The sequence below is a fragment of the Patiria miniata genome, unplaced genomic scaffold (genome assembly GCF_015706575.1).
Source record: "Patiria miniata isolate m_02_andy unplaced genomic scaffold, ASM1570657v1 HiC_scaffold_1, whole genome shotgun sequence".
In the NCBI taxonomy this organism is placed as follows: domain Eukaryota; kingdom Metazoa; phylum Echinodermata; class Asteroidea; order Valvatida; family Asterinidae; genus Patiria; species Patiria miniata.
The window spans coordinates 16,000,886-16,025,490 of record NW_024037047.1 but is presented as its reverse complement, the minus strand read 5'-3'; the positions used below and the strand labels follow the sequence as shown (position 1 = coordinate 16,025,490).

General features: G+C 42.3%; 1 protein-coding gene and 2 non-coding genes across 3 annotated transcripts; all 3 read right to left on the bottom strand.

Moving 5' to 3' along the window:
- Positions 1–9,993: 9,993 nt before the first annotated feature.
- On the bottom strand, positions 9,994–15,330 carry LOC119730826. Its single transcript, XM_038203874.1, has one exon. It carries the CDS (start codon positions 15,328–15,330, stop codon positions 9,994–9,996), a length of 5,337 nt encoding a protein of 1,778 aa, XP_038059802.1.
- Positions 15,331–22,701: 7,371 nt separating this feature from the next.
- Positions 22,702–22,773, bottom strand: Trnaq-uug. Its single transcript has one exon. It is a non-coding gene; the product is annotated as a tRNA-Gln (tRNA).
- Positions 22,774–24,493: 1,720 nt separating this feature from the next.
- On the bottom strand, positions 24,494–24,565 carry Trnaq-cug. The gene has a single exon. It is a non-coding gene; the product is annotated as a tRNA-Gln (tRNA).
- Between the last annotated feature and the right edge of the window lie 40 nt (positions 24,566–24,605).

Genomic DNA, 24,605 nt, shown 5'->3' with positions numbered 1-24,605 from the left:
GACCAACAACTCAGGGGCCTCTTCGCTCAACAAAATAAGATGAACATCGTCAGCAAAATATTGAGCTAGGGAATAATCATGAAGAAAGTAGAAAGACAAAATGTCATTTATTCGTTTTCCACGAGTAAAAGAAAAACAAATGTTAGATCAATATTAACTTCAGTGGGGATTATCATCTATTCATAAAAGCCTAAGACAGTTTACCCACTGCTTTTGGCCGAGAGCCTGTCACGTGGTCGGTCTTAAACGGATGATTAAGACCGGCTGGCTGATCTTAAACACTGAGAGTCACGCGAAACTTGGACTCTTCCGTTTTATTAGTTGAACGTTGCAATACTACCACAGTGAGTCAGTATTTCATGGTCCTAGATTCACAACGGCGAACCGCCACGGCTGCATTCTGCGCGACATCAAGCAGTACGCGCGACGCGGGTGCCAATCTCCATAAAAGGAGTTGTTTACACGTAGGGGTCATTCAAAATTTTCGATGTTTTTAAATTTCGAATTTTTTTTATCGAAAATGTGGGCGGGTGGGTCAAATTAATTAATTGAAATTTTCGTTAATCGAAATTCACTTTTTTTCAATTAAAAAGACAGAAAATAGCCCTTTTGACTTGCCAATTCAACTCTCTGCGTTCCGATTCGTAAACCCTTTGCCCGTACCGTACGGGTACAGTATGCATCCTGTACATGTACAATGGACCGTGTATTGTGTATACGTCCATCGGAGCATGCATTATGCATGGGACCAGTGAAGTTAGACTTAACCCAAAAAGGGCCGGGGCAGAATCCGGCCCCCCCCCCTCCTCAACTTTTTCCGCGATAGCCTTGATTTTTTTTTCTCGACCCGAGCTGTTATGACTTTTTAGCCTCGAGCCTTGCGCATCTTTTGATACCAAAATCATAAAATCGGACCACGGGTTGCCACGCAGCGATTTTTGTTTTTCGGCGCTACGCGTCGTGAAAACTGAACTTTCCCATATACGTCGTGTACACAGAGCAGATTTACCATTCGTACATACGAATAATTAGTTAGCCATAATCCCAAAACACATCAACCTATAGTCATAAAATTTCTTGGGTATGTTCATCATGAGTTGCTCTATGCATGTACCGAGCATGTGTAAAAGCAGAGCGCCGTATGGAGCGGGATACCTAGTTCATTTTGCCCATTGCCTTAATACATGCCACGAGTGTCGGTTACGAATCGCGACAACGAAATAAACCTACTTGTGTTCAAGACTACTTAGGCAACCTGCATGCATGCGCATCGTATATAGTCCGAGAGCCAAGTGATCTATGAGGTTTAATTAGAATATCGCACACAAAAGGTTTGATGGTGGCAGCGAGTAGGTGGGGGTGTCCAACCTTCAAAACCGTCATTCTTAAGTGTCACACCCCGTGCGTTTGGGAGGGGGCACCGCCTAAAGACCCCCCCCCCCCTGTAACTGTAAGTTGTTCTGAATGATATTTTTGTTCCATAATCACAGTCTTGATTTGAATCATTCCTTTGTATCACTCCACATCATACCTAATCTTAAAGTATATAGACATAAGTATATAGCTTTCCAATGATGTATGATCATGAAGGTGTGTGTGGTGTTGGGCAATTGACAGATAGCAAACATTTTACCTAGGTGTTGCTCTTCAAAAAGACACGATATTGAGAAATATGCGCATTTTTACTCAATATTGCCTATAATTACTGTACATTTTGTAATCTTAAATAAAGTAATTGTGAATTTATGGAACGTCAATTTGGCCTAAAACTTGCCTCGATGATTCAGGCTGGTCCCATAGGTATATAAAATACCAAATTTGTAAAATCATATTTTTGATCAAAAATGTCACTTTTAGACCAAAATGAGCCAAAAAACACATTTCTCCCAATTTTACAGCTCCACATCATGCCTAATCTGAAAGAAGACATGTTAATGAGGTATGATGTAGGTGTGTGTGGTGTTGGGCACCTGACAAATAACCAAAATTGTACCTTCGTTTTGCTCGTCGAAAAACGATTCTGAGAAAAATGCACATTTCCACTCAATATTGCCTATAGTTACTGCACATTTTTGTAATCTTAATATGGTTATTATGGATTGATGAAACGTCAATTTGGTCTCAAACTTGCCTCGGTAGTTGAGGCTGGTTCAACAGATATCAAAAATACCAAATTAAAAAAAAAATCATATTTTTGACCAAAAATGTGACTTTTAGAACCAAATGAGCCAAAAAACACATTTCTCCCAATTTCGAAACTCCACATCATGCCTAATCTGAAAGTAGACATATTAATCTTTCTATTGATCTATGATGTAGGTGTGTGTAGGGTGGGGCATTTAAGTCGACCAAAATTTGGATTCCGCCGCTCGCCTATTTATACCCACGTACGTACATGGCTTTGAGAGACTGTGCGCATGTTGACTAGTTGTATTGTTGCTGGCAGAATATGGGGGCGCACATAATGGTCCGCGAATACGATTTAAAGCTATAGTCCATCATTTGCAGCTATCCAAAAAAGTAACTGGCGTAATTATTGTTGAAAAACATACTGGTTGAAAGATAGTAAGGGGACTAAACTCCCTGTGAAATTATCCTTTCTGGCAAGCTCTCATTTTGAAGAAATCAACAAAAGAAGGCATTTCCAAAGGTGCTTCTTATGAAGCATCGTAGGAAAATTTAAATTAGTTGTTCGTTTTGTTATTCGGCGCAGCGCGCACAAGCATTGGAACGACGCACAGGCGCGCGCGGTTGCTATAATTCGTCGGATCAGTGCGCGACATCGCGTAAAGCTGCAATTCAAAACAATTTGAAACATGATTTAGCAACTTTTGATTTTAAATTGAGATCCTAGAATGCTGTTTTTCTCGGAATATGAAGCTGAAGCTGAGCTGAAACTTCATCAGGTAAGTTGTTCAGTATCCTTCATTAGATTTTGAACACTTTTGTTGCTTCAAACGAACAAAATGCACTAATGACAAATGGTGGACTATAGCTTTAAAGTAATATTGAAATCGGCTTTGACTGTGGGCGGCAAGTTCAACTAGACAATAGAACCGAAAGTGCCAATTCCGGTGCACCTGACGGAGCACAGTGACCTTTTTACTGAGCTGAAACCGCGCTACGGTATACATGTCATTTTTGTATGTCTCCTCGCGTATACTAATCTGTTTTAAAAAAAGAAACCAACGAGGCGTGAACAACTGGTTGAATTTCTCTCGCAAAAGGCAGTGTTAGCGGGACTCAGGGGAAAAATGGCCTTGTGTTTGGACGAGAGGCAGGCGTGATTCATATAAAAGGTATACCGGCGGGCACCGGTTTCAGAATCTGGGTGGTGGAGGTTTTTAGGGATTGAAGTCGGTGACGCTATAATTACTATGTGTGACATGTGATCTAAAATAATATTTGGTAAGTGAAAAAAATGAGTCATCTTCGCACGGGGTCTACCCGATGTTCCCAAGGTGATTCAATATCCCATCCCCCTGTGGCAGTGGGGGGGGGGGGGGGAGGGGGGATATTTACCCCATCCCCCGGATGTACACCCCTGTATCCGGCTTCCCACCCAAACTCCTATTCCTCAAACTCCAAGTTCTCGAATTACAAACGTCATTACAATTCAAATATTTTGGCACATCATCCCCAATCGTCGACACAATGCCTGTTGCTGTGACATTAGCATATATATTCATTTGAAAATAACATATAGATAAATGACAAAGGCATTGATGTTTGATCGTCTTGCATCACCGACCACCGTGACGAGTACGTTGAATGTGCCAAGTCCTTTATCTGCGCAGAACTTGAAGTCTGATTGGGTTGAATCTTAGTACGTAAATTGGGAGGGAATGTGTTGTAGATAGGCTACATATTTACGCGACTTCGTGATTTTTAAAAATGTTCAGCATTTTTTAACATTCTTGGCTTTGTTTGCAAATATGATTTCAAATCAAAATTCTTTTTTTTTAGGCAATCAATATGATTCATAAAATTTACTTTTTTTAAAAATGGGCCTTCAAAAGGACTTTGTTTCATATTGTTAACGTTTAAACTAAGTTTTCATCGCTGGTGATGTTTGAAGACAATTGTGTTGACGATTGTTGAAATCGCATTTTTTTGACAAGACAGGTTTTAGGGTCATTGTGTTTAAATGGTGAACTGTTTTGAACGGATAGACCAATTTCAGTAATTGTTTTCATCCAAAAGTAGCTTATGAAATTGGCTTTCCAGTCATTATTATTTTTGGTGCTACATATTTTTTTAAATATGAAATATAATTTTGGGGGTTTGGGTTCCGCTTTTTTTGACTCACCCTGTAACAGCACAGTATACGTACATGTCAAGTAATACGACCAAATCTAGCATACAGTTCTGTAGCACGCGCAAGCATTGGCACGACGCACACGCGCGTGCGGTTTGCTATAATTCGTCGGATCAGTGCGCGACATCGCGTAAAGCTGCAACTGGCTCAGTGAGAACGTGTCTCGGACGCTGAATTCAGGCCCAATTCAAAACATGATTCAGCAACTTTTGATTTGAAATTGAGATCCTAGAATGCTGTTTTTCTCGGAATATACAGCTGAAGCTGAGCTGAAACTTCATCAGGTTAGTTGTTCAGTATCCTTCATTAGATTTTGAACACTTTTGTTGCTTCAAACGAACAAAATGCACAAATTACAAATGATGCACTATATCTTTAATGTAACGTAACCTGGCACATGATGATGTCATGATCGCGAATTTCTTGTAGAACCAATTGTTGGTGGTGATCTAAGTGTGCACCCAATTTGGAAGTCGATTTACGAAAGTGCCAAAGTGGAGTGTTTTTAAACGTGTACAAAACCTATGGGGGAAATGCATCTTTAATGTGACGTAACCTGGCACCTAATGACGTCACGATCATGAATTTCATCTAGGACCATCTGTGGGTGTTGGTCTAAGTATGTAGCAAGGCTGAAGTTGATTGGATTTACGAAAGTGCCAAAGTGGAGTGTTTTAAAACGTGTACAAAACCTATGGGAAAAAATGCAGATAAAACATCTACTTCTACATGTAAACTAATTTTTAAAAACAAGCAACTAAACAAACAAAGCAAAACTAACAAAAAATAATGTTTTTGACTTGGAAATGGTATGAGCTAAGAATATATGAATTAAACTACTTACCGTAGCCTGAACTTGCCAATACGCAGAACAAAATGATCTCAAGGCAAAGATACCTTTTCCTCGGCATGGTTGAAGTCGTATCGACCTATGAGAGGGGAGAATTGAAGATGATTGTTATATATGACGTTTATTTAACAAGTACTATTTCGAAATAAGGGGGGAAATTATAACAGGAATTTTAAGTTTTATCCAATTTCTCGATGATTCAATACACTTTTCATACCTTTCAGGTGCAAATTCTTTTGGACTTTTTGAAGTAAAGTTACGGTGGACAATTGTATAGCTCCAAAAACACGTATTGAGATATGTCTGGGTCAGTGGTGGAATCGTATCTAGGAAACCGACTTGTCCTACTCGGAGTCTGTTGAAATTATGCAGTCAATTTCGCGTACGGCACGTTTTAACCAAATCCACCGCCTGTCTAAATATAAATGTCAACACAGAGTCTTTGTAAAGATCCAGAATATTCCCTACGGGCAGGAGAGGTAAAAGAAAACGACAAAGGCCTACACCATTTATTGTATCACACGACACTTTCTGTAACTGACGCACTGGCTAAAAACGGGGCATGGCGTCACTGTTTTCACGAACTGACACGTAGGCACTCGTGCGCGCATAGAGTTCTATGTACAAAAAAATCTATGCATCTTGTCCACCACAAAAATCCGACACTGGGCGTGTTTGCCTATAATAAAGTTAGTTATCTTACTGTTTATTTCGTGATCGGCTCATTATGAAAAAAGTTCTAAAGTCATCTCTCTAACAGTAGTAACACGATATAAATAATACATTTTGTATTGCAATGCGAAACACGAAAGTACAATGTAATAATGTAAACAACCCGAAAATCACGTCAGTTGGTCATTGGATGGAGACTTCGCTCAACATATGCTTCAATTTGTTGGGGCAAAAAAATCCATGCTTCAAGTTGTCCAGCACAAAGATCTAGATATTAGTCATACTTGCGAAGTTATTTCTCATACTGTGTACATGTATTTCGTGTCCGGCTTATTGTGAAAAAGGTCTAACGTCACCTTGCAAACATAGAAATGTTATTATTTTATTGCAATGTGAAACACGAAAGTGAAATATATCACCCGTAAGTATCCTTAGGGTTATCTACACAGGGTTAGTCTGGTTGTTCGATGGTCCGAAGATTTAATAATCCTAAGGTTCGATAGTCCAAAAACATACAATTGCCATACCCGGGGGTCATTGGTCCGAAAATTAACTAAGATTCGTTAATCCGGTCATTAAATGCGATAGTCCGAAGGTTTGTTACTCCGAAGCTTTATGTGTACAAAGGTTCGATAGCCCGAATTTAGAAAATAAGTTATTAGTCCGAAGGTTCAACAGTCAAAAATGAAAACAAGGTTAAAAAAAAGTCCGATGGTTCATGTATCAATTATTTGGGATATTTATATTAGGACCGTGGTTGATACGGTGTTTTCAATTTTGAATGTTTGTTTTTGTGTGAAGAGTCAATCCTTATATAGAGCACGGATTTATATTAAAATAATGTGGGTATCTCTATCGTTCCTTTTACAACACATGATACAAGTTTGTTTGGCGAAAAACCGAGACTTTCAGACACCATACCAATACAGGCATCGCGCAGTCCGGAAACAAATTCGTACGTACAGGGGAAAACGCGAGCGCAGGGCATAGACATGGAACATTAAGACGGTTCAGCCTATACTGGCACGGGGTTATGAACTTTGACGATTCAATAGTCAGGCTATTTCCGTCTTTCAATAGTTTTGAAAAGTTCGAAGTGTTTGTGTACTATAAGAGGCCTACAGGGGGCAATACTGAACACAAAACCTCAATTGTCACAAAGAACTGTAGAAAACGTGACTTAAAAAATAAACCTTGGTAGGCCAACACAACCAGGATTGAAAAAAAACATTTTCCTTCTCAGTAAATGTCAGAGCAGAATAAAGGTCAATAATGTTTGTGTTCTAGGCATTTAAATTACAGTATGGTTTCAATAAGCGGTTTTCAAAACAAGGATTTTACGCAAAATCCTGGGTGTGCCACTGCTGATAATTAATATTATGAGTCTGGTTAGACCTCTTCAGCCCTAAACATGAATAATTCCCAAACCAAGATTAATTTAAGTACCTTTAGAAACAGAATAGTAAGTTGTGTTGGTGGATTTCTAATGTAAAGTCTGTAAAGTGACTCATTTGTAACCTACCAACTGTAAAAAAAATAGTCATAAAGTTGTAAATTTTGAAGACCCCAATTGAGTTTTAGTGGATTCTGATAGAGGAAGACATGCTCTTTTAAGTCATTTTAGTTTTTCGGAATGATACATTGTTATAAACATTGGGTCAAAGGACACAATAACATATCAAAGGTCACGTGACCGACTTCTCACAAAATTCAATTTTGACAAAAGAGTTGATTTGAGCAACGATGCAAGTCATATTATTTTAATTCCAAATTCGCATATATTCGATAGAAATGGACATGTTTTGGCATATTTCTACCAAAAGGGTGGTATCTTACTCTAAAAATGTCATTTTTTGGTGGTGTCTGCCCTGACCACATGGTAAGTCGTACATCCATTGTTCATCAGGACCTACAAGCACAGCAATTTTTATGAAAATTGGAAGACATGAGGTAAAAAAAGTGCGTTGGTCTGACATGGAATGACCCTTATGAGCTTTCCAATGAGACAGCGAACGAAAAAAAAAGGCCTACGACAAGTAAGCAATTATTTAATCAGGCGCAGATCCGGGGGAGGGGGGTCGAAACACCCCCCCCCCCCCTAGCTCTGTCAAAAGTTTGGGTTTTTTTTCACAGAAATTCATCAAATTTAATGCTACCCCCCCCCCCCCCCCCCGCTCTGACACCTAAAAAAAATTATAATGGTATTAATATACGCCTGCGCCCTAAATACGGACGAGCCTGCTGGGTTAGGGGGTATTTGTATACACTATCATAGTGTTAATAATCCTTGGTTTTGAACAGCGCCCCAATTGAAAATATGGTACGAGCATCTTATTCAGAACAATAACAATCACAGAACTACAACACTGTCATACTTTTATCAATTAAAACAACTGAGATAAAAAATACTAACATACACGTTTGGTTTAATTGTCAACTGTCCGTGCAAAAAAAGGGCATCAAATGATATTTTCTCACTTACCACGAACAGATGACTCAGATGTCTGGTGCTTCTCGCTGCAGTGTTGGTTGTGGTGTTCAGACCGAAATTGGGAGCATTCTTATATCCTTTAGGCGTCATTTCAGTAAATGGTTATAAAAAAACTGCCCGAAGGATTTTAATTAGGGCCTATGTGTTTTATCTGAATTTTGTCCGTGTACACTTCATGTGCAATTGGTTTTTGAATTATTTCTATGAATTCATCTTAACAGAAGTTGGAGGCGTTTTTATACTCTACTTCATCCGTCATTTCAGTTGGTCATAAAACAACCAGCGGGAAGGGTCTTTGGCCTGAATTGTGTCTGTCTAACACTTCATGTGCAATTGCTTTTTGTATTATTTCTATGAATCCATTATAGGTGGGTTTTTTTTTTGGGGGGGGGGGGTAGGTAAATATATTATAGAGGACCACAATGGAAATAAGCTGTTGGTAGTTTTTTTTGTTTTATCCTCGACAACGCCTCGGGTATACATGGTATTAATGGAGAGTAAATAACTTCTGATTGGTCGAGACTTGATCACGTGGCGATGTATTAACATGTGACCGGCTTCAAGAAAAAGCGAATAAATGGCCCCTGAACCAGAATTGATCCAGCATCATGTAAGCCAATGATTGGCCAAATATACAACAGTCCTACGGTAGCTTGCAACAATACAGAAGTTGGGCGCGCTGTTTTTTAACTTTAGGTTCAATGGCAGAGTATAGCTGTCAAGATGACACAATCAAGAGTTGACTCACCGCCCGTAAACAGTGCGAAAAACTCTACCAAATGAACACACAGGCATGTACATAATGTGTAGTTGAAAGCGTGATCAAAGTTGTAACGCAATTCTGCTGCCTTGTTTGCATAAAACCCTTCACTCTCATGGTCATTGACGCTTTCCACGCAAATGGACTTGTGGAATATAACTAGGTTTAATCTGAAATTAACCACAGATCAAATAACAATTTGTAAGTGTGTTTTCATGACAATAAGCAATACACATACATAACATAACCATGTGAGGAGTAAATTATTCAGTTAATTTAGTGTCGAACAGATATAATAACAATATCAGGAATATGACTGCATTACAAATCCCCATGTGTTATTCCCCCCAAACATGTGTGCCCCTCAGAGTCCCAATCCTAACAATGATTGCATACAATATAGTCATGAAACCAAAGACTCACGACTTTGTTGAGCACAGGTCAACTACAGCAAACTAACAGAAAAGACGTCAGGTCAAACTGATAGTTATTAATTAAAACAAAAGAAGTTGGGCAGATTATCTTTCCCAAATCGTTGATGCAGGAAGCCCACATGAAACAATGTGCACACTACAATATGTCTGTGTCTTGACTCTATAGCATGAAATTTTGTATATGCACAACATAAACCTGACTAAGACCTCGTGGGTGACGCACAGATTATTGACCTCCACGGAAGATTTTTCGGTGCAACATGGTAAAATGTATGTCTAAATAATCCTTACGGAAAGCATGTGTTACATTCCGGCCCCTTAAATGTAAGAGTAATCAACGAACATTTACAATCACAACAAGTAACCAAGCTTAACAGTAAACCTTATAAAACGATTAAACTTTAAACTGGAACCTAAACGTGTTGCCTTATAACTAAGAACTTGGTCCAATTGGGTAAGGAGATGCTTCTAGTCTTTAACACCTTCTAACAGACACAGTTTGGTGATTGGCCTGACATGATTTCCAGTGGCTGTCCGTACTCCCACACTCCTAACCAGACCGTCGGCTCCAGGGAAGGTCTTCAAAATCCTCGCTAGAGGCCACTGACTTCTGGGCAGATTGTCATCCTTGACCAACACCAGGTCACCAGCCTTGAAATTGGCTTGTGGCTCAAGCCAACGTTGTCTGCGTTGAAGCGTGGGAAGATACTCTGCAGTCCAACGCTTCCAGAACCTTTCAACCAGCAACTGTACGCGTTTCCATCGCTTCCCATACTGGTCAGTTGCTTTCAAGTCACGGAGTGGAACTGGATGCCCATGTCCAAGCTTCAACAGATGATTGGGAGTAAGGGGTTCGAGATCTTTCGGATCGTCGGAGACTGCTGTGATGGGTCGGTCATTTACGATAGACTCCACTTCGCAGAACAATGTGTCAAGTCTCTCGTCATCAAGCACCTCATCACGCAGAAGTGAACTCAGAACTTTCCGGCAGGTACGAATCTGGCGCTCCCAAACGCCTCCCATGTGGGAGGCCGCTGGCGGGTTAAACTGCCATTCGACCTTTCTGCTGAGAAAGAAACTCTCCGTCTGTTTGCTTTCCTGTAGACGCTCGATAGCTGCCCTTAGCTCCCTTTCTGCTCCAACAAAGTTAGTCCCGTTGTCGGAATAGATTTTCTCCGGGGTTCCTCGCCTTGCCGCAAACCTTAGGAAGGCATTGAGGAACGAATCAGTTTCTAGAGAGTGTAGCTTCTCCAGGTGGACTGCTCTGATTCGCATACAGGTGAAAATACAGCCATATCGCTTTTCCCTGCTCCTCCCTCGTTTGACATGAAACGGTCCGAAACAATCAACCCCAACGTGGGTGAACGGTGGTTTGCCTGGAGTCACTCTGTAGGCAGGTAGGTCGGCCATGCGTTGAACGCCAGGAAGTCCCCGAAGTTTTCTACAGAGCACGCACTCCTTCAAAATGCGGTTGATCAAAGGTCGCACCTTGGGAACCCAATATTGTCGTCTTATCACAGAGAGCACATGCTCTTTGCCCGAATGGCCAGATAGCAATTCATGTGCATGACGAACTATCAAAGTGGCCAGATGACTATCACGAGGTAGTATCACTGGATGCTTGCAAGTGGGCCCAACTGGAGAGTGTCGCAGTCTACCACCAAGCCTCAATACACCATGGTCATCTACGCACGGTTCGAGACTATACACATGACTCTGTCTCTGCACCGAAATCTTTCCCGCCAACAAATCACGGAACTCCTTCTTGTAGTGCCTTCTCTGAACGCTCCTGATTATGGCCAGCTCCGCATCTTGCAGTTCACCCACAGTCAACCTCTGGTTTCCCTTATCTCCATTATCCAAATTCCTGGGCCTATGGAGTCGCAGCCACTTTATGAAGCGGAGCACCCATGCGACCCCCCTTTTGAGACGATACAAAGATGAGTATCTGCTGATCAACCTGTGAATGGGGTCATCCTGATCAACGACATCTACGGCTCGGGACAGTGCTACCTTTCTCACTTCCTTGTCCTTTTCCTGCAGACTAGGAATTTGTGGAGTCACAGGCCAACTGTCCTCAGTCTGCCACAAGAAATCAGGACCCTTTCTCCATCTTATCTTGTCAAGCATACTCTGGGCATCGAGCCCCCTAGATGCATCATCAGCAGGATTCTGCTGTGTATTGACATATCTCCACTGACTGGCGGTAGATCCATCATGAATTGTAGCAACTCTGTTTGCAACAAACGTTTGGAGACGCTTTGATTGGTTACTTATGTACTGGAGTACCACCGTACTGTCTGTCCAGAATGTTGACCCTTTCACCTGAACCCTTAGTTCTCTTCTGAGCATCTGGTCCATCTTCACTGCAATAACTGCAGCAGATAGCTCTAGTCTAGGGATAGTCATGGTTTTCAACGGTGCGGGTCGTGATTTGCCCATCAGAAAGCTGCAGTGAACATCACCATCAGTGTTGACAAAGCGGGCAAAAGAAACGGAGCCATAGGCATCTTGTGAAGCGTCAGCAAAATGATGCAAACGACATTCCTCAACAATTCCAAAATCACCAGGAATCAGACACCTATCAACAGAAAACTGCTCCAGCTTGGGAAGATCATCCAGCCACCTGGTCCACTGATCTTGCGTACTGACTTCCAATGGCTCATCCCAGCCCTTCCCAACTATTCTACACTCATTTTGGAACATGAGCTTGGCTAACAGAACAAATAGACACACGCACCCAAGAGGATCGTAAACGGAGCTCAGAATGCTTAACAGACCTCTCTTAGTGTGACATCCTCGCCTCGACTTTATCTTGACTCCAATCTGATCACTTTCGGTATCCCAACGTACTAACAAGGCCCTTTCCACAGGAAGACGTTCATGATCAAGGTCCAAGTCGGTGACTGTCTTGGCTCTTTCAGCCGTCGGTACGGAATCCATGACCTTTCTGCTACTGCAGATCCGCTTAGTCAAGTGGAAGCCACCTTTAGCTAGAAGGTGTGTCAGCTGCTTCACCATTAATGCTGCATCATCCTCCGACTTGAAGGATTTAAGAAGATCATCAACGTAGAAGTTCTCTTTTACCGCCTGGACTGCATCACTGCTGAACATATCCTCGTTGTCATCTGCCGTTCGCCGAAGAGCAAATGCAGAGCAACTCGGACTCCATACCCCTCCGAAAAGGTGGACTGTCATACGAAACACTTCAGGAGGTCGAGTAGCATCCCCTTCAGGCCACCATAGGAATCGTAACACATCTCTGTGTTCCTTGGAGACTCCAACCTGATGAAACATCTGCTCGATGTCTCCCATCAATCCAACTTTGTGCTCTCGGAATCGGGTAAGGACTCCAACTAACTTATTCATCATGTCCGGCCCCTGTAATACTCTGTCGTTTAACGAAGTACCACAGCATCTGGCAGCGCAATCGAACACAACTCTAAGCTTTTCGGGCTTGTTGGGGTTCAGAACACAGTGATGAGGTAAGTACCAAGTTCGTCCCGTTGATGATGCCAGCTCGTGCTCAGGCACCCTCTCAGCAAACCCTCTGCTCAACAGATTTTGTATCTCTGCACAGTATCTTGAGTGCAAACCGGGGTCCTTGGTAAACCGCTTGGCAAGGGATTGCAAGCGCCTTTCTGCAACAATCCTGTTCTCAGGCAAATCGGGAGTGTCCGACTTGAATGGTATGTCTAACTGGTAGTGGCCATCGACAAGATTGACTGAGTCATTCCATGTCTTCTCTGCCTTCTTGTCATCCAGTGACATGGTTCTGTCATCTGATAGGTCTGCAGTATCGAGCTTCCAAAATCGCTCAACCTGAGCTTCAAGGCCGCCTTGAACAAAGTTGGACACTGCTGCTGCTGGACTCCCACTGGCTAACGGTCCATTCACCGTCCATCCAAGGCAGGTTCTGACTGCGTAGGGTTCGCCTTCCGCACCACGCCTCACCTCTAATGGAACCAGGGCCTGTGGGGCATCTTGTCCAATGAGAATCGCTACACCATCTTTAGCCACGCATGGAACAGGAATGTCTCTCAAGTGTTTGAACTTCCTCACATCTTCAAAGGTAGCGCAGGAATCTCGCAGAGTCGGGAACTCTTTCAGAGCGTGAATCTCTGGTATGCAGAAAGACTTTCTGGTATGGGCCTTGCCGACAGTTCCAGACACGTCCAACGAAAGCACAACTGTTTCAACCTGTGCATTCTCGTTCAACGTGTCCAAAGACAAAGACTGTGGGGTGCCCTTTACACCCAGCATTTTCACTAACTCCATTGTGCAGAACGACCTGTTGCTTCCGGGATCAAGAAGAGCATTTGTCTTGAGCCACTCCCCACTACCCGTACCTCTCACCATCACGGCGACAACTGGTAGGGCTATCTTGGAGTGTTCTTGACTGGACCCACAAGCGAGACTTGTTGCTCCGACTTTCTGATCATCACGCGATTCTTTAGGAGCACCTCCATCTTCAGAATTCGCTCTCTGGAATACACCATGTAACAGCTTCGAGTGTTTTCCTCTACATCCTTGGAAACCGCAGGGAGCTGCTTTACACTGCCTTGCAAAATGCCTACTGGAGAGACAGTTGAAACACAGCTTGTTTTCACTCGCCACTTTGACTCGGTCAGTAGGAGACATCTTACCAAAGTTGTTGCATGCCGCGAGTGCATGTCCCCCAGAGCACAATGGACAAGCTGTCTTCTTCACCAATTCGTTCTTGCCACATTGACGCTTGGGCGAGTCAGTCCCAACCCGAGACCTGTGGTCGACCTCACTGGTGGCTTGGATATTATAGTTGGATCCCTTCTTCTTGGGTGATTTCTCATTGCTGTGCCGGTCCTCCAAACCATAAACAGGATCATTTGCCTCTCGAGCTACTTTGCTGATAAACTTGGCAAGTTCTGCAACATTGGGGTAGTGGCCAGTCTTGTCCAGAATGCCCACAGCTTTTGAACGCCATTTACCCTGCACGAATTGTGGCAGTCTCTTTACGATGAGGCTAAGGCTCCTTTTAGTGTCAACTTCTCCAAGCTTTTTCATCGCTGTCAGAGTGAGTGTGCAACTCCGAAGATCGTCAGCTAACTTCTGGATACCTCTGCAATCCCCTGGCAGGATGCGCGGGCCCTCTGTAAGTTTACTGACCCAAGTTTCCGAAATCCTGTAATCGTTACCAAAGTGTTCACGTAGCAATGCTCTTGCCTTTGTGTAGCCCTCATCCGGCTGCATGACAGCACAACATCTGATAACTGCCAGCGCCTCTCCGCAACAATACTGGAACAGGCGATTTAGCTTGGCGCTGGCCCCAACGCTGGTGTTGCCAACAGCTGCATCAAAGCTAGAGATGAAGATCCAGTATTCAAGAGGGTCCCCATTGAACTTGACCAGCTCACACTTCGGCAAGAGCAGCGTGTCAATCATCTCACGTTGCAAAGGAATCGCTGCCATGGGCGATGATGGCTGCACTGGAGCAGATGGCTGCGGGTTACCAGTTAACCACTGATCCACCTTCTCTGCAGCCGTCGACCCATGTAAACTTAGCTTAGGCTCCTCTTCATTTGAAGATTGTTCAATGTCTCCCAGAGCCCTCTGCTCTGCCTCTACCTTGGCAATTTCCAGCTGGAGTTCGCAGTCTCGCTTACGCTGAGCAAGTCTAAACTCTTCCTCTTCAATGGCTTTCAATGCTATCCTGCTTGCGGCTTCTGCCTGAAGGCCTGCTAAAGTAGCAGCTGCCTTGAGCCTAGCACTACTAATTGAACTGGAAGTACCAGCCTTGCTGGATTTACTGGCATTTGAAACTGACATTGTGAACTATCAAATTACAGCAGTGAAAAATGGAATAGCAGTACGTTATGATCAATACCAATATTATATAAATCAGAAAAGATTTTACCAACCAGTCAATCAATAAATCAACACAATTATGTGAAGAAAATGTAAATTATGTGAAATATCAAACACTACAAGTAATTAGCAAGAAAATTACACAACAATCAAGCAATAAATCAAACACATGTGCAGTTCAAAGTATACAGTTCGATGAACTTGGGATATCCTCAAACACGGCATCAGGTGCTCGTCCAAAGCTCAGAGGTCACAGGTCACAGTTCGATGAACTTGGGATATCCTCGAAACACAGAATCAGGTGCTCGTCCAAAGTTCAAAGGTTACAGTACATGTACAGGTATACGAACTTGGCCACAATCAAATGATTCAAGATTCAAAGATGATTCAAGATTCAAATCTTGTCCCCTTCTGGACCACGATGAAATACCTGATGATTACGGCTCTCACCATGTAGGGCGCAAGTTGCGTCAGTCATCAGCTGCATACACTCAACATCAGCATGATCAGGTGCAATACACACAACCCCTGGACTGTGATAGTGAACATCATGGGTGGTTGTCAGGCAAGTACTGGTGGCGGGCAGCCGTCTCAACTTTGGTCGCCAACGTTGACTGGAACGCCATAACTCCAATAACTTGGAGAGTGACTCAAAGTCATTAAACTGTAACGCAATTCTGCTGCCTTGTTTGCATAAACCCTTCACTCTCAAGTGGTCATTGACGCTTTCCACGCAAATGTACTTGTGGAATATAACTAGGTTTAATCTGAAATTAACCACAGATCAAATAACAATTTGTAAGTATGTTTTCATGACAATAAACAATACACATACATAACATAACCATGTGAGGAGTAAATTATTCAGTTAATTTAGTGTCGAACAAATATAATAACAAAATCAGGAATGAGACAGCATTACAAATCCCCATGTGTTATTCCCCCCAAACGTGTCTGCCCCTCAGAGTCCCAATCCTAACAATGATTGCACGCAAAATAGTCATGAAACCAAAGACTCACGACTTTGTTGAGCACAGGTCAACTACAGCAAACTGGCAGAAAAGACGTCAGGTCAAACTGATAGTTATTAATTAAACAAAGATCTTGGGCAGATTATCTTTCCCCAAAACGGTGAACTTGATGCAGAAAGCCCACATGAAACAATGCACCCTAGCGTATGTCTGTGTCTTGACTCTACAGCCCGAAACTATTGCATCATGCATAACATAAACCAGACTAAGACCTCGTGGGTGATACACAGATTATTGACCTCCACGGAAGATATTTCGGTGCAACATGATAAAATGTATGTCCAAATAATCCTTACGGAAAGCATGTGTTACAGTGATAATGAACCGGCTTCAAAGATCAAGCGAATAAATGGCCCCTGAACCAGCATTGATCCAGCCCCGTTCAGCCCCATGCAAGCCAATGATTGGTCAAAATATAGTAACAGTCCTGCGGTAGCTTTTAACAATAGACCGCTTGCATATGCGTTCGATAATCGACGCGCGAAGGCGCGCGACGCCATGTTGTGGGACAAGCGTATATCTATCCATGCACATTTTGTCCCACAACATGGCTTCGCGCACCTTCGCGCGTCAATTATCGATCGCGTCTGCAAGCGGTCTATTGAGCACTGCACATGCGCTCGACCCCCATCGCGTGAGACTGACGCGCGCGTACGCAACACAGTTGCTAGGGATGCGTGCGTGCGCGCGCGTAAGGAGGTTTTAGAGCGACATCGCTCTATATACAGCAGTGCAGTATATACTGAGGATGTTTACGACGAAAGCGTAGATCTACGATTTATTTTCTTTGAACACTTCACCCACCGACATATTTACCTTTCCTAAACCAAGCATCTTTGTAATTCCGAACACAAAGAATGTTTTAACGAGATTTCAGCTTCCTCCATCAGGTAAAGATATGAAAACATTGTTGTTATTTGTTTCGCTACGGCAGCAGTTTCTGTTGATTTTACGTCGTTATAGCTGTTAAGCTAAAATATGGCCCATGAACATGAACACAAAAAAGTCTGGAAATATCGCCGAAAGAAAGTCCCAAATTTGAGCATTTTTACTGTTTATTTCGTTATAAAGGTATTTATTAATGGGAATAACAGTGTGAGGATCCGGTCTTCACTGCGTGATAACAACCGGGTGTGGGGGTGACCGCTGTTAATGGGCCGAGACGAAGTCGAGGTCCATTAACAGCGGTCACCCCCACACCCGTCATTATCACGCACTGAAGACCGGATCCTCACACTGTTATTCCCTTATTGGTTGTTATTCTTGGCCGTGCCTTGACCCTTCGTCGTCGGCCTATAACTATAGCGAAACTTTCGTCCCGGGTAAACTCGAAAGGCCAAAACATGTGTTTCCACATTGACCAATTGCTGAAAGTATACCACCAAGTTAAATCGAAAGTTTATAACAATAACATTTCTTGTGGCTTGGCTCCGGTCAGTGATGTGGTCGAGTCAACCTCATCCGAGTCCGAGCTGAGCCGAGTGCATGATCTAAGGCTCGAGTTGGAGCCAAGTGCAAGTTCATTTCTATCCGAGTCCGGCTCACGTCTGAGTCCAAATTGTCAAGTCCGAGCCAAGTCCTAGTCCAGTCGCACTCGCCAAAGCCTTTCGTATAGCATGTGCGCGCACGAGTACAGCTGAGAACCGTCCAATCGGTCTCTTGTTATTATTCTACGGCCTAGTTATGCATCAAAAAGTGATCAGACAACAGACGCAGGACCGTTTTTCAAAACAATCCAAGTTTTTTTTCTTAAATTTCTATAAACACGGTTTTTTCTTTAAATTAAATGGACGAGTCTGACAGGTATTCCGAGTCAGCCACGAGCCGACTTCCAGCCAAGCCGAGTCCAAAAGGCACGGACACAAATTAAAACAATTGATGAGTCCGGACTATAGTCCGAATGTGGACTCGACTCACTCGAGTCCGAGTGCGGACTTGAGTCCTCCATCATTGGATCTGGTATCATAAATACTTGTTTCTTTTAAAATATAGAAAAGGGCCGGATATAATTCACAGTGATAACAATTTCTTCAAAGCTTAATGAACCCATTATAATCATCCACTCATCATATATCCCAAAGAATAACAATCGCTTTAGAGTGAGGATTGTTATTGCTTCAGGTTCAAATATTGCTTTAAGGCCTAACTAATAATCGGCGTCCTACTATTGGAGGATTCGAGCCCCTTCTCAGTCGAAAAAAAAAACGTAATGTTTGTTAACATGTCTCCTTGCTCTGTGATCGTCTATCTTGCATGAGAACGAGAATGTAACATTTTGAAGATGTACCATCAGCTACATACAGCCGATGGTTTCTAGATTTAGTGGGGTTGGCTTGAGCAGATCATGGGTGCATTCCTATAAACGGTCAGTTTTATTCACACAACTGGCTTGAAAGCCTTAAAAGACATCTTGGCCTTGTACTTCATTTTCAGTTTTCAGCTATAATGACAACCACAAAATTAGACCGATTTAGTAGTATGCATCCGTAAGCTCCAGCCTGACCACTGTGAACAAGCGCAAAGTGAAGTGGTATGGGCACATTTCACGATCATCAGGACTTGCTAAGACGATCCTGCAAGGCACTGTGCAAAGAGGAAGAAGAGAGGCAGGCAGAGAAAGAGGTCGGAGAACAACATCTAGCGGACAGGCCTGACGCTGAGTGACTCCCTGAGAAAGTCTGAGGATCGAGAGGGATGGAGAAAGCTGATTGACAAGTCTTCAAGTCTTCTTTCATGTCAGGCGATTTATCCTTGACCTACCTTGACCTATAAGCCTTCCACACCATGCTCATCAGCAGGCGGTCTCGGCTCCTGCTTCGTGGTGTCCCGGCTGCCAAACGGTTCTGTCATCTTCACTCACATAATGAGCCAGACTCTACGATGTTAATTCCTCCCATACGCCGGTACACATTATGTTTGGACGGATGTCGAGTATCTGCTTCATTTTGCTGATGGTTTAAACTTGGGTTTAGATGTGATTATATTCAGTCCGAAGTTGCTGCCTGCTTTTAATTTGGACTCTGCATGCATGTTGACAAGTGTTTCACGTTCTTCCTGTAAGACAATGTCATCTGCGAATCGTAGGTTGTTTAATTGAAATCCAGAGATGTTGACTCTAATATCCGTAATTAAGTGCTGTAATTACAACTTCTGGTAGAATGTTAAACAACTGGGGACGCATCCCTGTCTCACATCAACTGTATTATCAGTCTGTCAGCTCGCCATTTACTCTACAGCGCTATTGGAGGTCCGATATTATACAAATATTGAATGCTTCGAGTGGTGTAAAGCTAGCCCCCTGAGGTGATCCATGGACATTCTATTTTCCCGAGGCGAAGCCAAGGGAAAATAGAATGCTCCATGGATCACCGAGGGAGGCTAGTTTTACTTCACCACGAGATAAAGCATTAAATATTTGTTTTAAAACACTTCACCCACAGATTCTGCTTGGTTTTAATATTTTAATTTATTTAAATCTGAACACAGTTGAAATAAACTTCAATTTCAATACAAAATAAGTGGAAAATGTATTTCTCTCTTAAAAACTACCCCTTCACGAAATCTTGCAACCCCAGTCTGCGGCGCGCTCTCTTTGGAACAATACGCGCAACGCGCAATGCGCACACCAGCATCCATTTGCACACAAATAACGCGCCGTGGAAATAGTACTTTGGTTGCTAATGGTATAGTACTTTGGTTGCTACGGGTATAGTACTTTTGGCCGTGCACAGAAAGATAGCAAAATTAGAAAGTAGCATGTGACTCGCTCTCGGCCAATCAAGACACAGAATCTGTTGGTGAGGTGTTATAATATACAAATATTGAGTGGCTCAGCGTGGAATGGGAGGAATGTTATCGCAAGGGAAAATCTGGACTTTTCCATTTCACGAGGCGAAGCCCAGATTTTACCGAGAGATAATATTCCTCCCATTTCACAATATAAAGCCACTCAATATTTGTTTTAGATAACTGATATATAGATCCTTGTCATTTGATATATTTGAACTTTTTTCAATACAAAAATGGAGGAAAATGTATTTCTCTCTTCCAAACCACCCTTTCATCAAAATGTTTGAACCCAACGCTGTAGCACTGGCTCTTTGGAACAATACGCGCTACGCGCAACGCTGAACGCGCACACCAGCATGCATTTGCACACAAATACCGCGTCATGATCCTAACCGTTGAATAGTATTCAAATATTGAATGCTTCGAGTGGTGTAGTAAAACTAGCCTCCCGAGGTGATCCATGGACATTCTACCCAGTATAATTTCACTAGCTTCATAAATGTGTCTCACATTAAAGGGTGAGGCAAAAATAAAGTGACCGAGTAAGAAAAGAAAATTCATAAATGCCTAAGTCAGTTTATCCATTCCCATTGGTCGAGAGCCCGTCACGTGGCCGGTTTTAAACGGTTGATAAAAGGCATGGCTGGCTGGTCTGGTCACTTTTCCAGCGTCACATAAATTTTTACGCCTATGAAATCCCGTGCCGTTTTTTTGGTTGAGCGTTCACAATCCTCACGTTTTAAGGAACAGGGCAGTCTTTACAAAATATTTGGGGTAAATACCCTGTTATCCCCCTCCCCCGCGCTGGCTACGCCTATGCCATACCTCTAAAGGTCTAGAATCTGAGATTTTAAAGGCTAACAATCTAGAGGAAGTGTAGTCTGGATGACTAACGAATTCACACTTTATTTTAAGTAAATTAGAACTGTTGCATTTACTGTTTTGTAGAAAAATATTATGGCACCCTGCGTCAACTAGTTGACCTAAATCTAGAGAACAGTACGTCCAAATTGTTCTGGTTAAATATACTGTAAAACTTTCGCAAGATACCAGCAGTAAAACGATTAAAGCTTGAGGTTTAGCAGTGTCTGATTTGATTCAGCTCTGTTACTGTGTTGTATCCGTTTTTGTATCTGTTTTGTATTTCGCACGTGTTTTCAGAGACGAGATCCAAGTGTCCACGCGTTCTCCGAATGCTCATTTGCTGGGGAGTTCCCCAATATGGACGGACTGACGTCACTGTATCCGCTCCTCCAATCAGCAGCCGGCATCGCCATACCAACTCCGCCCATCCTCCCATCCTTGTCACCTATGGGTCCAATGTCCAGCCTCGAGAGGGCGCCCTTGGCACTTCCGAAGATTTTCGGAGAGGAACGAAAGTGTTCGAGCATTGCTAGTCTGCGTCTCAAGGCCAGACAGCACGAAGCGTCAGCTGGGATAGAATCCATTGCCTCCTGATGAAATTCAGAGACAATAGACAATTTCTAGATTACCTTATGCCGATGAGGGCGCACGTAGCTTGTAGATAGGAGACCTACCCTTCTGTATATAGAAAAATAGACTGTCATATAAACTAAAATTGTAATACTTGTAATTGGCCACAATGTTTGAGCAACTGTAGCGCCTTATTTAACACCAATTTGAGAGTACAAACAGACGCGAATCCACGGTTCATGAAATCGCTTCACATGTTACTAATTATTTTATATTTTGTTAACATGTTGTGTTTCAGTCACATCTACACATTTACAATCTTTCAATTAATATTTCATTAAAGTTACAGAATAATTGCTTTATAACTGCCGTTTTGTGGTAACTGGTAAAAACTCGACTGCAAGTAAATTCGTCATAATGAGCGCAGGCGTTAACCAAGGACTGTAAACCGTTGAGAAATGACAGCGCCCTCAACGGGTGTTGCACGTCCGATATAAGAACAGAAACCTCGTCCCCGTGAAGGGCTTACCTTAGTTTCATCCTCACTCTAATATATTACCCCTGGATGGGAAGGTTTCTTCCTGTATCCTGATTTGACACAAGTACAGCAGTAGTAAGTAGTGGATTTCTATCGTGTACATGTACTTGGTGGTTTTTATTTCCAACGTATACCGTTCACTGTAAATTATTACGTCCACTCCACCATGGGAGCGAGGTTGATTAGAACAGCTATTATTAGAGCGACTAGAAAGATTTCACAACAAAACAGATGCACTTACATGCTTGCAGTTGTATGTATAGACCATTATCATGTTGCGGCCATCTTGATTTTTCCCAATCAAATCAACGTAAAACCAAAGCGAGGCTGGAAGGAAAAATAGTCTGGTTTCTTCTTGTACAAAAAGCATTATCGCTTAGTGCTATTATTGGATACAGGGAATATGACTGAAATGGTGGCAGCATGATAAAGGTCTATTGGTCCTTGTACAGACATAACCAGTACAGACGGAGAATAAAAGCTTATTTTGTCATTTTGATAAATAATAAAATTGTGCGTGCCTGCTAAACGAAAGCAATAAGGTCCCACCGAGATTCGAACTCGGATCGCGAGATTCAAAGTCTCGAGTGCTAACCATTACACCATGGGACCGTGCCAATGAATTCTTAATGCTCAAAAACGAGTTAAGAAAATAATGATACTAAAAAGAGCGACTATTGGGAAAGTTATGTCGCTGCAGATGTTGGAAAGCTACATAGACTGGTCCCTGTCCCAATAAAATGGGGACCGGAATTTAGTTCCCATTTAAAGCCTTTGATTGGATCATCTCTGCGCATGCGCAGCATTATTTTGTATTGATGAAAACGATGTTTTAAGTTGTGTGCATTGATGACACTAGAACACATGGCTATAAAAAACGACTCTTACCACAACCAGTAGGCAAAATCGCCAGTGTCTTCACGAAGCTTAAGGCAATTTTCAAGCATTTCAACGGCACAGGTTTCAAATACTGAAAAGCAGTGACCCTCTCTTTATTGATATTGCCAGCGACACTTTCGAATTCAGCTCATCACCACCCAAACTGCATCTTAGTGGTAGACTTGTTGCCATTTTGCGCCAGCTGGTTCCGCGCTAACATTATCATTTTGCATTCAGGGGGCGGGAATCAGACTTCAGCCAGTCCTGCATATAATTTGCATACATTATAGGAGGAAAACTTCCTCTTGTCCCTGCATTCGAAGTCCGAAGGACAACGGAGGGACCGGGTACCAGTCTAAAAGCTGTGACACGCCATGGGGATTCCGCTCTCTACCATCACAGAAGAAATCAACCTCGTCCCCAGTGCTTACTTTTTTTCCAACCGCGTTTCCAATAGTAAGCCGTGGATAGGAAACTTTCTTCCTGTATCCTGATTCGATACCGCAATTGGCTAGAAATGGATTTTTACCGTGTACTTGGTGTTGTTATTCAAAACGTGCAGTACGTGTTTTCACGATCATTTGTCCACGCCTTCTCAAAAATACTCATTTCCTTTCCCAATTTGTTCATATTAATATGAAATGTGATACTGCATGTTGTTTCGATAAGATGGTAACAGTTTAATTAAATAAATTGTGTTTTCGTAACTCACGCCATGCTCGCGCTGCGACGAATTGACTGTTTTTACCCCAGACACCGCATACAGAAACAAGCGCAAATGTAACGCACATGCAGGCACCAAGCTATTCCTTATTTGCATACGTGTTCAAAAATCTTGCACGTGCAAATGATTCAATACCAGGGTGAGAGAGAACAGGTAGTGATGGGCGCATACTGCTCGACACCCTGGGTACGAGATTGAGAAGAAATAGATCTGACAAGTAATGTTTTGAGCGTTAGAGGGCGATGTAACGACTGATTTTGGGGATACAATCAGATGTGATTCAAAGACCATACAATCAATCAATCAAATCGAAATTTATTTTCACATTGACATCCTCAGTGACAATTCATGTATAAAGAAAAAAAAATACGTGTACATGTATATACAACACATTCTTCACACATTAAGTTAATAAAAGTAAAACAATTAAATGTAAACATTAATGATGTCAACGTAAAAGGAAAAGATGATCGAGACACTGCTTTTATACTTTTCCCTGGGGCAGGAGAAGACTTCAAACAACAATACATCACGGACGATTTTTTTTCTTTCGATTTTGCATTTTGAATAACGTTTAATAAAAAAAACCTTTCAAATAATTGTACAGTTTTATGAGGTCACAGTATCTATAGAAATTCTGAATGTTCCATAAAATGAGCACCAAATGAAATTGAATTTGGAAAAGTATTCAAGACATTAAAAAGCTTTTAAAAATCGCGAATTAAAAAAAGGTCCCACCGAGATTTGAACTCGGATCGCGAGATTCAGAGTCTCGAGTGCTAACCGTTACACCATGGGACCGCCTCTTATAAATACGTAATTCTTTTACACATAATCACAG

What these genes read in the sequence shown, in the direction of transcription:
- LOC119730826 (XM_038203874.1), bottom strand. Translation starts at nt 15,330, where the DNA reads ATGTCAGTTTCAAATGCCAGTAAATCCAGCAAGGCTGGTACTTCCAGT.